General features: G+C 43.3%; 1 protein-coding gene across 3 annotated transcripts in view; it reads left to right on the top strand.

Moving 5' to 3' along the window:
- kcnip4a (potassium voltage-gated channel interacting protein 4a) overlaps positions 1 to 12,466 on the top strand; it is a 432,286-nt gene that overhangs the window by 371,052 nt on the left and 48,768 nt on the right. For all 3 annotated transcript variants that reach the window (XM_041190126.1, XM_041190117.1, XM_041190109.1), the window contains exon 3: positions 6,920 to 6,989. In XM_041190126.1, coding sequence (XP_041046060.1) covers positions 6,920 to 6,989 — 70 coding nt within the window. The remainder of the gene's footprint in view (positions 1 to 6,919; positions 6,990 to 12,466) is intronic.

The raw sequence follows: 12,466 nt of genomic DNA, 5'->3' as shown, positions 1-12,466 counted from the left end.
GCCCATACCTTTTAGGCATCCTTCTCTTCTGTTAATCCTGAAATGTTCAGTCTTTGTAGACCTTCATTCCCAGTTGCTAGGTTATTTTTTTATGTCTTGTTTGTCTGGCTCAGGCACACCTGAATCAAGAAACCATTGCTCTGTATGCTGTTTAAACATCTTGAATTTGGATAGTAGTGTCAACACTGTCTGACGTTGTAACTCCATTGTGGTCTGACCAGAAACTAGAGGTTTGCCTCATGCCGTGTAGCACAAATTAAGGCTGTTCACCATGTTGTGGCTGTACTTACTCTTGCTGCTACCTGTCTTTCGCCATGGCTGATCACCATGTCATGTTATTAAAATGATATAATACCTAATTGCTCATAAGGCATTGGGTAGATGCGTTGTGGATTCCTTTATTAAGACTAGGCACATGAGAACAGTTATACATAGGGATAAAGCTGGAAGACATCGTAGCTGTTTGTCTGTGCTCTGCTCAATGCAAAAGTGAAACTAAGAAGGCAGCTCACCACCACCTTCTCAAGGGCAACTAAGGATGGGCAATAAATGCTGGCCCAGCCAGCAAAGCCCACATCCCCTGAATGAATTTTAAAAAATTTAGAGCAGCCTTCCTGTCCGACGCCCTGCCTGCCCCACCATAAAGTCTCTACCAGGTCGGACGAGGGGGGGGAACCCGGAAGTAACCCCATCCATGCAATTTCACGCTCCTCGCCCCGCCTCAGAACCGCCTGGGGGAGCATAAAATTCTGGCACTGTAATGTACTGATTTCCCATGGGAATTCCAATATTAAAATACAATACTGACATATGTTGTCAGTAATATCACCAAATGACATGATAACATGAACTCCACTGTAACGTTTAATTGTAGCTCTGTAGTAAATAGTAAAACATAATTTGCTGTCAACAATTCATCCCTGATCCCAATATGTGATGGGATCGCAATCTCAAAGAGATTTTGTGAGTGCTGCCTCCTTAAACTAGATCCAGTGTATTAAGGCTTTGTGCAGAGTGTTCCTACACAGCCTGGGTGGCTCATTTGATAAATAATGTGACTCCAAAGTCATCATTTCGAACCCCAGATTGGGTAATGAATGTTTTCTTGGATATTTTAGTCAAAATACTTTTTTATTGATTTTTACCAAAAAGTGACCTCAAACTAAATATTACAATCAATTCTCCACATTGGAAGTTGAGAATCTCATCTCCTGAAATTTCCTGATTATATATCTTCTTCACTTACTGAATGTTAGAAGCATGTTTTACAGAGAGAATAGTTACTAAATGACAGGTGGACTAAACATAAGAAGTTGCAATTGGTTAAGGACTACACAGGCCTAAAAATGAGGAACTGGAGGTCTGTCACAAACCAATGTGTTTGTTTTAATGCACGTAGCTGGCACTTTGACAATACACTGAAATTGCAACTGCTTGTGTGCAGCTATGTCTTGAGGCACAAACACAGAGCCTTGTGGTTCAGAGGCAGGGATACCACCCACAGAACCATAAGACCTCTTTGTCTAGCAAGAGGACAGAAACTAAGAGAGAAAGATACACAAGAAATGAACACTTCCTCCTTTTATAATGGAACCAGCCAGGACTTCAGGAAGGGTTGGCAGAAAGTTAATATTTCGCCCACCAGCAAGGAGGTTGTGGAAGATTTATGATTTTCTTTTCTACAAGGACCAATACTGAATTTTGATTGAAATATAATGATATTTTTCTGTTTGTTCACTTAACAATTGTAAAATTGTTGTAACTGGGCAAGTACTCTAGATACCCAGGGTGATACTCTGGGGACCCGGGTTTGCATCCCACCATGGCAGATGGTGAAATTTGAATTCAATAAAAATCTGGAATTAAAAGTCTAATGATGACCATTGTTGATTGTTGTAAAAACCCATCTGGTTCACTAATGCCCTTTAGAGAAGGAAATCTGCTGTCCTTGCCTGGTCTACATGTGACTCCAGACCAACAGCAATGTGGTTGACTCGTAAATGCCCTCTGAAATGGCCTAGCAAGCCACCACCTTCTCAAGGGTAATTGGGGATGGGCAATAAATGCTCGCCCAGACAGCAACGCCCACACCCCATGAATAATAAAAACATTTTAAAAATAATTTGTTGATTTATATTTGGCTTCATCTCACTAAAGTGTTAATTAGTTCCTTTTGGGAAAATTGGAGAAGCTCATATGTTAATTGTATATTAATTGTGTTTAATATTAGGCAGGTTGTGGGCATTAACTGGGGATTCATTTCTGTCCCTACAATGTAGACTGATTCCATGATTGGTGGGAACCAGAGGGACTGGAGTACATCATGGACCTCCGGAATGTTATTTTAATTTAAGTTATTAAGTTTCCTTTAAAGTTTCGTTTTGTTTTTGTTTTGTTCCTTTTTATTACAATAGCTCAGTAGCGCCCCTTTAAAATGGGGCACTTTATTGGTAATGGTTCTACAAAAGAGGTATAACTAGCCCGACTTGAAGCATGGGTGTTGGATTAGGAGATGTTTGCTTGTAATCTGTAACTATGTAGGTAAAAAATTATAACAGTGTGCAAAAGATTGGTGGCAGTTCTATACTCCACTAATTGGTTTTCTGGAAGAGAAGTCATTGCTGGATGGTGAGGAGGGATATTGCAATGAACCCTACAGTGAGATCCTACAGGATGAACTAAGGGACCTGCAGCTAGTTGGGTCCCTAGGCATGGTGGTGAGGTCCTTTATGACTTGGGCGAGGCTCCATCTTGTTCTACTCATGCAGGTCTTAGGGCTGCTGGCTGATGACAGATCCCCGGTCTTGGATCCAGAGGGAACCCAGGCCGAGCTAATTACGGTGTTTTATTCTCTAGATCCATCCAATGGGAATACTCACAGAGCTTTGTGGGAGAACCTACCGGAGATTGGTCCAGAGGGTGCCGAGTGGCTCAATTTTGTGATTAGCCTAGCAGAGCTAGGTGCTCTTGACCTGCTAGGTTCCTTTGACCAGCTCGCAAGGGGCAAGTCACTGGCGGCTAGACAGGCTGACAGTGGAGTTCCACAGGGCATTCTGGGACGTTTTATGTTGGGGTGGGGTTGTGCAGAGGGGTGGGTGACTACGGGGATCCTGTAGGAAAGTTTGGCAACTGGGGAGATGCCCCTCTCCTGTGGGCACAATGCTGGCCCACATGATCCATCCTACCAGTCCTATGTGGTTCTTGGTTAGACAATACAAGACAACACTTGTTGGCCCAAGACCTGATTCATTGCCTGGATCTGCATTCTGTATGCCACCATGAAGTGTCCAATAAAGGTTAATGTGTCCTTGATGACACCCATTTACTTTAGGAGAGAGGTGCAACAGCTGTCAGTTATATCCCATCTGTATGGAGCCTTTCCTGTGTCTCTTGTAGAGGAGGTTGACAGGACTGGCCTTGCGGGGCTTACACTGATGACCTGCTCCTCATGGTCACGAATCCTATTGACCTGCAGAGGATGCATGAGTCTACTCCCCAGTATTCCCTGCCAGGATCAATTGGGAAAAATGTTCTAGACTCTTGGTAGGTCACTGGTGGATGGAATCCCTGCTGGAGGAGCTCAAGCCTTTTCCCTGGAGTGCCACCCAACTCCTCTCCCTCTGAGTCCATCTTAGCCTTGCCAAGGAGGCCTGACCAGAAAACTGGCAAGAGCTAGAGGCCAAAGTCGCCACTCGCCTAGGGCGCTAGGCAGGACTGCTCCAAGTGCCGGGGTCGAGTGCTGATGATAAACCAACTGGTGGCCGCTATGGCACCAATTGTTCACTTTGATCCCTCCCCCTGAGTTTGTCACCAAGATACAGAGGAAACTAATCAACTTCTTATGGGGCAAATGGGCACACTGGGATTCAGCAATGATAAGGATGTTGAATGTCAAGGGGAAGTACTTAGGTTCTCCCTTATTGGAGGTGGCCTGTGCCTGGCATTTGTGCCCAAGCCCAGATGTTGTTCGGGACTTGTTGCATGTGGGCACAGACTGCTTCAATATCTGAGAAGTTGTGAATGGTGCAGAACACTCTGCAATCATCAGCACCCCTGAATTTATGATGGAGAGAAGGTCATTGATTAAACCGCTGAAGATGGTTGGGCCCAACCATCTTCAGCTGCTTCAGCAATGTCTTTCCTTCCAACATAAGATCAGAAGTGGGGATGTTCGCTGATGATTGCTCAAAGTTCAGCACCATTTGCGACTCCTCAGATACTGAAGCGGTCCATGTCCAAATGCAGCAAGACCTGGACAATATCCAGGCTTGTGCTGACAAGTGACAAGTAACATTCATAAGTGCCAGGCAATGACCCTCTCCAACAAGAGAGAATCCAACCATCACTCCTTGACATTCAATGGCATTACCATCGCTGAATCGCACACTATCAACATCCTGAGGGTTACCATTGACTAGAAACTAAACTGTACTAGCCATATAAATACTGTGACTACAAGAACAGATCAGAGGCTAGGAATCCTGCAGTGAGTAACTCACCTCCTGACTCCCCAAAGCTTGTCCACCATCTACAAGGCACAAGTCAGGAGTGTGATGAAATACTCTTCACTTGCCTGGATGAGTGCAGCTCCAACAACACTCAAGAAGCTTGACACCATCCAAGACAAAGCAGCCCGCTTGATTGGCAACCCATCCACAAACAGTCACTCCCTCCACTGCCAACAAACAGTGACAGGAGTGTGTACCTAGGATGCACTGCAGAAACTCACCAAGGCTCCTTAGGCAACACCTTCCAAACCCACAACCACTATCATCAAGAAGGACAAGGGAAGCGTATACATGGGAACACTACCACCTGGAAGTTCCCTTTCAAGCCACTCACCATCCTGACTTGGAAAATATAACTATTCCTTCACTGTCGCTGGGTCAAAATCCTGGAACTCCCTTCCTAACAGCACTCTGGGTGTACCAACACCTCATGGACTGCAGCCGTTCAAGAAGTCAGCTCGCCATCACCTTCTCAAGGGCATTAGGGATGTACAATAAATGCTGGCATAGCCAGAAATGCCCATAGCCTGTCAATGAATAAAAAAAGGAGACTGCCTTGTGGAACTCCTGCAATGATGTCCTGAGGCTGAGATGATTAGTCTTCAACAACCACAACCATTTTCTTTTGTGCTAGGTATAGCTCCAGCTAGTGGAGATCTTTCCCCCTGATTCTCATTGACTTCAATTTCATCAAGGCTCCTTGATATCACACTTGATCAAGTGCTGCCTTGATGTCAAGAGCAATCACTCCCATCTCACCTCTGGAGTTCAGCTCTTTTGTTCATGTTTAAACCAAGACTGCAATGAGGGCAGAAACTGAGTGGCTCTGGTGGAACAACGGAGCAGGTTATTGTTGGGTAGGTAATGTGAGTTGGGTGTTGCACTTTTGTGTAAGGAGCTTACCATTCATACAACCACAATGCTGTTGCACATGTTCCAAGAAGGAAGGCTACAATCCAAGAAAGTTGCTTTTCAGGAACTTGCTTTTCAGTCTATTCTAAAGTAAACAAGTGTTTCAAAGGCCTCACTTGCTTTTGTATTGTGGTAAATATTCACTAACACTATAGAACACCTACTACTTTTTTTCCCTAAATTTTTTGTCCCTCAGTTAAGTATCTCCACAAGGACAGTAGCTAACCTGCCTCTTGAGTTCTGTTGATGTCCTCTGTGAAACAGTCTTGAGGAGATACATGTAGTCTTAACCTCCATCTTCTCCTATTATGTTGAGGAAGTATCTTGCCTTAGCACCTCAATTTCCAAATGATCATATGTAATACCAAGAACCTGTTGTTTAGATCATCATGTATGTAAACTGACTGCAAACTCTCCATAAAACATCAATATATAATGTCAAGTGCCCAAAAGTTCTCTTCCATCTTAAGACACCTTTAAAAGCAGAGAATACCACAAATCAACTTGATAAGTGTGAAGTTGGCTATAATTCAACAACAATTATTTTTCTGTCGAGCTTATGTAAAATATTATCAAAATGTTGTATATAATTTCAAGAAGAAGATTAGAAATTAATCCAAAAGCAAAATACTGTAGATGCCGTAAATCTAAAATAAAAACAGAAAATGCTACAAATAATCAGCAGTTTAACAGCTTCTGTTGGTAGAGGAACAGAGTAAATGCTTCAGGTCAACAACCTTTCATTAGAAATTGATTGTTGTGAGATCATGAGAAATATGAAGATGACTATCTTTAAACATAACATTGTCAGTTAAAAGTGGTGTTTTTTTAAATTAGTTTTCTGTAGATCTTCCCAAAATTTATAACCATCTTCTGCTATGATGTTAGAACAATTAAGTTGCCTAGTGGCTAAGCATCTACTGTAGTTAATAATTAATTATTTAAAAATCTAATTATCATCTCAATTTTTGGTTCAAGTGAAATGTTTCTGCAGGCAGTCGAACACAGAGTCCCTCCAAGATATTTGTGCATTGTCCCAAAATGCCAGTTAAAGTTGTGATGCAGAAAATGTGCCTGACGTAACAGAGCACTCACTAGACAATTGTAATTCATTTGCACAATATATTTCAGCTGTATTGACAATTTTTCACTTGCTTGCTAACATTGCAGGTAATTTCACAATTCTTCAAACCAGTAACTATTTGTCGCTATTAATTTGGAAAACAGTACAATGCAGCATTACATCAGAAACCAAATCAATATTTAAATAGATGCCTATTCCTAGTGCCAGGCAATAGAATTAAACTGGACATTTTAGAAATCACAACAGCATCAAATGATTTGTAATGTTATCCATTTTTTTCTTTACTATGAGCACAAACACTGATGTATAAAGTGCATAACTTAGTGTGGTTGTGAAGTTAGTATACAGATATGTGTGAAATTACACTTGGTTTCAGTATATAGGATTTATTCATTTTCTTTGTGTTTATCCACAGGAATGTCCCAGTGGGATAGTCAATGAAGAGACATTCAAAGAGATTTATGCACAGTTCTTTCCCCAAGGAGGCGAGTATTTATACTAATGACACGAATTGTCATGTAAAGGAAGGAACTTGTATTTATATAGGACCTTTCATAACCCCACAACGTCCCAAAGCATTTTACAGCCAAAGAAGTACATACAAACTTACAAAATAGGGACAGAAGTAGGCTATTCAGCCCCTCAAGCCTGTTCTGCCATTCAATACGATCATGGCTGATCTGTTTGTGTTTCAAGTTCCACATTCCCATCTACCCCAATAATCTTTGCTTCCCTTGTCTAACAGGAATCTATCTACCTCTGCCTTAAAAATATTCATTGATCCCACTTCCACCACCTTCTGAGGCAGAATTCCAAAGTCGCACAACCCTCTGAGAGAAAAAATTTCTCCTGATCTCTGTCCAACAAGGGCAACCCCTAATTTTAAAACAGTAAAAGCAAAATACTGCGGATGCTGTAAATCTGAAACAAAAACAAAAATACCTGGGAAAACTCAACAGGTCTGTATTCCTCTGTGGAGAGGAATACAGGTGACGTTTTGAATCCGTATGACTCTTCATCAGAACTAAGGAAATGGAGAAATGAGCTAAAATATAAGCTGGTAGAGGGGGGTGGGACAGGTAGAGCTGGATAGGGGGCCAGTGGAGGCAAAGAAGAGATGTCATCGACAAAAGGACAAAGGGGTGTTGACGGTGGTGATATTATCTAAGGAATGTGCTAATGGGGACATTAAGGGTAGCAAGCAGGACAAGCAAGTGACAGATGGCCCTAGTGGGGGGCCGGGGGTGGGGGGGGGGGGGTGGTGGGGAGGGATTGAAATGGGCTAAAAGGTGGAGATAAAACAATAGATTGAAATAAATTTTAAAATAGTTGAGAAAAGAAAGTTATATATTCTCGTCCTGAGATCCCAAGCATCAAGATGCCAGTCTTCAACCAACTCAATTCACCCCACGTGATATCAAGAACTGGCTGAAGGCCCTGGATACTGCAAAGGCCATGGGCCCTATTAACATTTTGGCAATTGTGCTAAAGACTTGTGCTCCAGAACTTGCCGAACCCCTAAGCTAACCCATGCTACAAAACTGGCATCTACCCAGCAATGTGGAAAATTGTCCAGGTATGTCTTGTCCACAAAAAGCAGGACAAATCCAATCTGACCAATTACCACCCCATCAATCTACTCTCAATCATCATCAAATTGATTGAAGGGGTCATCAACAGTGCTATCAAATGACACTTGCTCAGCAATAACCTGCTCACTGACACTCAGCTTGGGTTCCGTCAGGGCCACTCAGCTCCTGACCTCACTATAACCTTGGTTAAAACATGGACAAAAGAGCTGATCTCAAGAAGTGAGGTGAGTGACTACCCTTGATATCAAGGCCGCGTTTGACCGAGTGGCATCAAGGAGCCCTAGCAAAACTGGAGTCAATGGCATTCAGGGGAAAACTCTCCACTGGTTGGAGACATACCTAGTGCAAAGGAAGATGGTTGTGGTTGTCGGAGGTCAATCATCTCAGTCCCAGTATATTACTGCAGGAGTTCCTTGGGGTAAGTGTCCTCAGCCCAAACAGCTTCAGCTGCTTCATGACCTTTGCATGTTCACTGCTGATTGTACAATGTTCAACACCATTCGTGACTCCTCAGAGACTGAAGCAGTCTGCATCCATATGCAGCAACATTCAGGCTTGGGCTGATAAATGGTAAGTAACATTCATGCCACACAAATGCCAGGCAATGTTCATCTCCAATGAAAGAGAATCTAACCACCGCCCCTTGACATTCAATGTCACTATTAACACTGAATCTCCCACGATCAACATCCTGGGGTTTACCTTTGATCAGAAACTAAACTGGATTAGTCATATAAATACTGTGGCTACAAGAGCAGGTCAGAGGCTGGGAATTGTGCAGCAAGTAAATCACTTCCTGACTCCCCTAAGCCTGCCCATCATCTATAATGCACAAATCACTAATGTGATTGAATACTCCCCAGTTGCCTGGATGAGTGCAGTTCTGATAACATTTAAGAAGTTCAACACCATCCAGGACAAAGCAGCCCACTTGATTGGCACCACATCCACCACCTTAAACGTTCACTCCCTCCATCACTGATGCACAATGGCAGCAGTGTGTACCATCTACAAGATGCACTGCAGCAACTCACCAAGGCTCCTTTAACAGCACATTCAAAACCCCTAACGTCTACCACCCAGCAGGACAAGGGAAACAGATGCATGGGAACACCATCACCTGCAAGTTCACCTCCGAGTCATCAACCATCCTGACTTGAACGATATCGCCGTTCCTTCAATGTCGCTGGGTCAAAAACCTGGAACTCCCTTCCCTAGCAGCACTGTGGGAGCACTTACACCACATGGACTGTTGCACGTCAAGAAGGCAGTTCACCACCATCTTCTCAACTGCAATTAGGGATGGGGAATAAATACTGGCCTAACCAGTGATGCCCACATTCTGTGAAAAAATAATTTAAAGAAAAACTGAGATCAATGGGAAATAGACTATCTCTTTAAATTTATCAGTTTTAGAATTTTTAGCCATGGCTATTTCCCATGAGGGCCTTAGTAAGATGGGTCCATGGCTTCTCCCCATTCAACCAATAGAGATTAAACTAATGCCCTCTCTCTTCTGCATTCCTGTAATGGCAGGTACATAAGTCCTTCCCTAATGAGCCACCAGAGATCATTACAACTGCCTCACTACCAATCCCTTAGAATACGAAATATACCATTCGGTCCCCAAGGGTCCAATCTTCTATCTTTATACTTTCTCAAGTTTTTTTATAATCTTGTTTTATCAAATGGTTTGAGTCCCTGTAGCTGAAGAGGGCAATTTTAACCCTATCTTCCTAACAGAAACCAGACAGCTTTACAATTAAAATCAATTCAGGTCACTTACACTCTCTGGAGTCTCCAGGAGCTGTTTCGCCACTATTTTAACCTGCTCTCCTTTTTACCATGAGCATGCTAGTACCGATGACATCAACAGGTTTTTACTGGGTGACTGAATGAGAAGGGTCAGGGATTTCTCAACAGGCCAGCCTAATGAGGAAGTGGGTTAGAGACAGAGGAGGCCTCAAAATGTAACTTTAATCCTATTTTTACTTTCCCTAATATAGACTAGAAAAACATACTGCTAAGAGTAGAGACGGAGGGGAATTTCTGATATGCACAAAAGAGAACTTTCTCAATCAGTAGGTCTCCTGCCTAACAAGGAAGGAAGCAGTACTAGAAAATGAAATGGAGCATGTGGATCATATTACAGTAGGCAATCATCTAGTTAACAGTGACCACAACACAGTTCAGTTTAACGCATCCCCACTGATCACTGCAATCCCACAGCCATTTAACGTTCTGAGGAGCGCTAATTGGCTGGAGACAGGGCTTCTGCCCCGCATTCAGGCAGAAATCCCATCTCAGAGAGCTGCTGACCAGTCCCAGCAGTGCCAGTAGCAGCAGTGGGCAAGGCCGGACTGTGAGCAGTCCCCAGATTCTCAGTGCAAAGTCCAGGGGATCACACAATGGAAAGAGGAGGTGATACTCGAGTGGTGGGGACAGAGATCGGGGGTCTTGATGGAAAGCTGAAGTGGGGGAGGGAGTCCCCCTGGATGCTGACCTTTGGGAAGGAGAGTGCCTGTTGCAGAAAGGGGGCCCTTGAGGGAGGCACATACCCTGTGCCCAATTCCCACCAAGGCCTGAGCAGGGTTACCTGCCAGGCTCTTCCCATCCCTGAACTCCTCCCATCAGACTCAAAATTGAGGCCGGATGAAAAATGGCCTTTAAGTGGCCAGTAATTGGGTGGCAGGAGGTCCGCCCGGGGAATTTTATGGGTTCCCCCTCACCCACCCAGCTACAAACCCGCCAGCAGGGGACCATAAAATTCAGCTCATAGAAACATCAAAAATTTACAGCATTGAAGGAAGCTATTTGATCCATCATGTCTGTGCAGCCCAAGAAATTGCTATACGGCCTAATTCCACATTCCAGCTCTTGGTCTATAGCACTGTAGGTTAAAAGGCTTCAAGTGCATATTCAAGTGTTTTCTTAAATGTAATGAGGGTTTCTTCCTCTGTCACCCTTTCAGAAAAATGTGTTCCAGACCTCCACCATCTTCTGGATGAAAATATTCTCCTCAGCTTCCATCTTATCCTTCTGCCAATTACTTTAAATCTATGTACCCAGTTAATGACCTCTCTGTGAAGGAAAATAGCTCCATCCTATGCAATCTGTCTGGATCCCTCAACTTTATAAACCTCAGTTGATTCCCCCCTTAACCTCCTCTGTTCCAAAGAAAACGATTCCAAATCACCCAATCTTTCCTCATAGCTAAAATTCTCCATTCCTAAACAACATCTTCATTTAATTTCCTCTGTACTCAATCTAATTGAAAACATCCTTCCATTAATGTGGTACCCAGAACTGTATGCAGTACGCTAGCTCAGGCTGAACTGCCGTTTTATAGAGTTCTAACATAACCTCTCTGCTCTCCTATTCTGCGCGTCAGCTAATAAAAAGAAGCATCCCATAGGCTTTCTTAATCACCTCATTTACTTGTCCCGTTATCTCCTGGTGTGCACTCCAAGGTCTGGAATAGTCTACCTGTAAAGGTGGTGGAAGCTGATGCCATAAATAGTTTTAAGTGGGTGAAGGACAGGGACTTGAGGTTTAGGAGTTTACAAGGTTGTGGCCAAAAAGTGGGGATGTGGAAATAAGTGTAACTGTTATTTCAAAAATTCAGCAGAGTCACAATGAGCCAGGTGGCATCACTCTATTCTTTAAGTTTCTATGATTCCCCAATTTTATGATTTCTTGTACAATGAGAGAAGCAAAGTAATCCTCCAGACTCCACATGGAAAGCATTGACTTCCCCTGCCACAATCACATCATGCACCTCCTGATTGTGAGGATCTGGGAGGGATGGCCTGGCAGGCAATTCTGCCACTTAGCATTAAGTGGTCTCCGGACTTCCTACCCAGCAGTTAAGTAAGATTCAGGGGGTTAAAAAACTCCAGCCGCATTTTTGTTGCAGAAGGGGAGTTTTTAACTGAAGCCAAAACTCAACTGCAGAAAATTGGCCCCCTTAAAGTCAGAGGCCAAAGTTTGAGCTTTCAGAAATCTGAGGTGTTTATGCCCTATATCTGATACCAATCTAAATTCTACTCAGTTCTGACCAGTGTGGATTCATCCCTCCTACTTCTCCCTGATTGATCTCAGCAATAATGGTTCGCTGATGCGACAGACTATCGTGACTCACTCACCTCATTGTAGAAGTTTCAGACATTCAGGGACCGTGTAGCCACTCACCATCACCAGTGAGCCACTCTCCACTAAATCATCTCGATCCACTTCAAACTCAAAGAGCACTGGTGTGACAATTAAGCCATAACTAGAAACATTTGGTCGGAAACGCAGAAGTGCTAATATTTGAGTGATATTTCTATGGGGCTAATCTGTAGTGCTCTTTCTGAATCACATTTGTAAGC

The sequence above is a fragment of the Carcharodon carcharias genome, chromosome 1 (assembly GCF_017639515.1).
Source record: "Carcharodon carcharias isolate sCarCar2 chromosome 1, sCarCar2.pri, whole genome shotgun sequence".
Taxonomy (NCBI): Eukaryota; Metazoa; Chordata; class Chondrichthyes; order Lamniformes; family Lamnidae; genus Carcharodon; species Carcharodon carcharias.
This window is presented reverse-complemented; position numbering and strand designations above follow the sequence as displayed.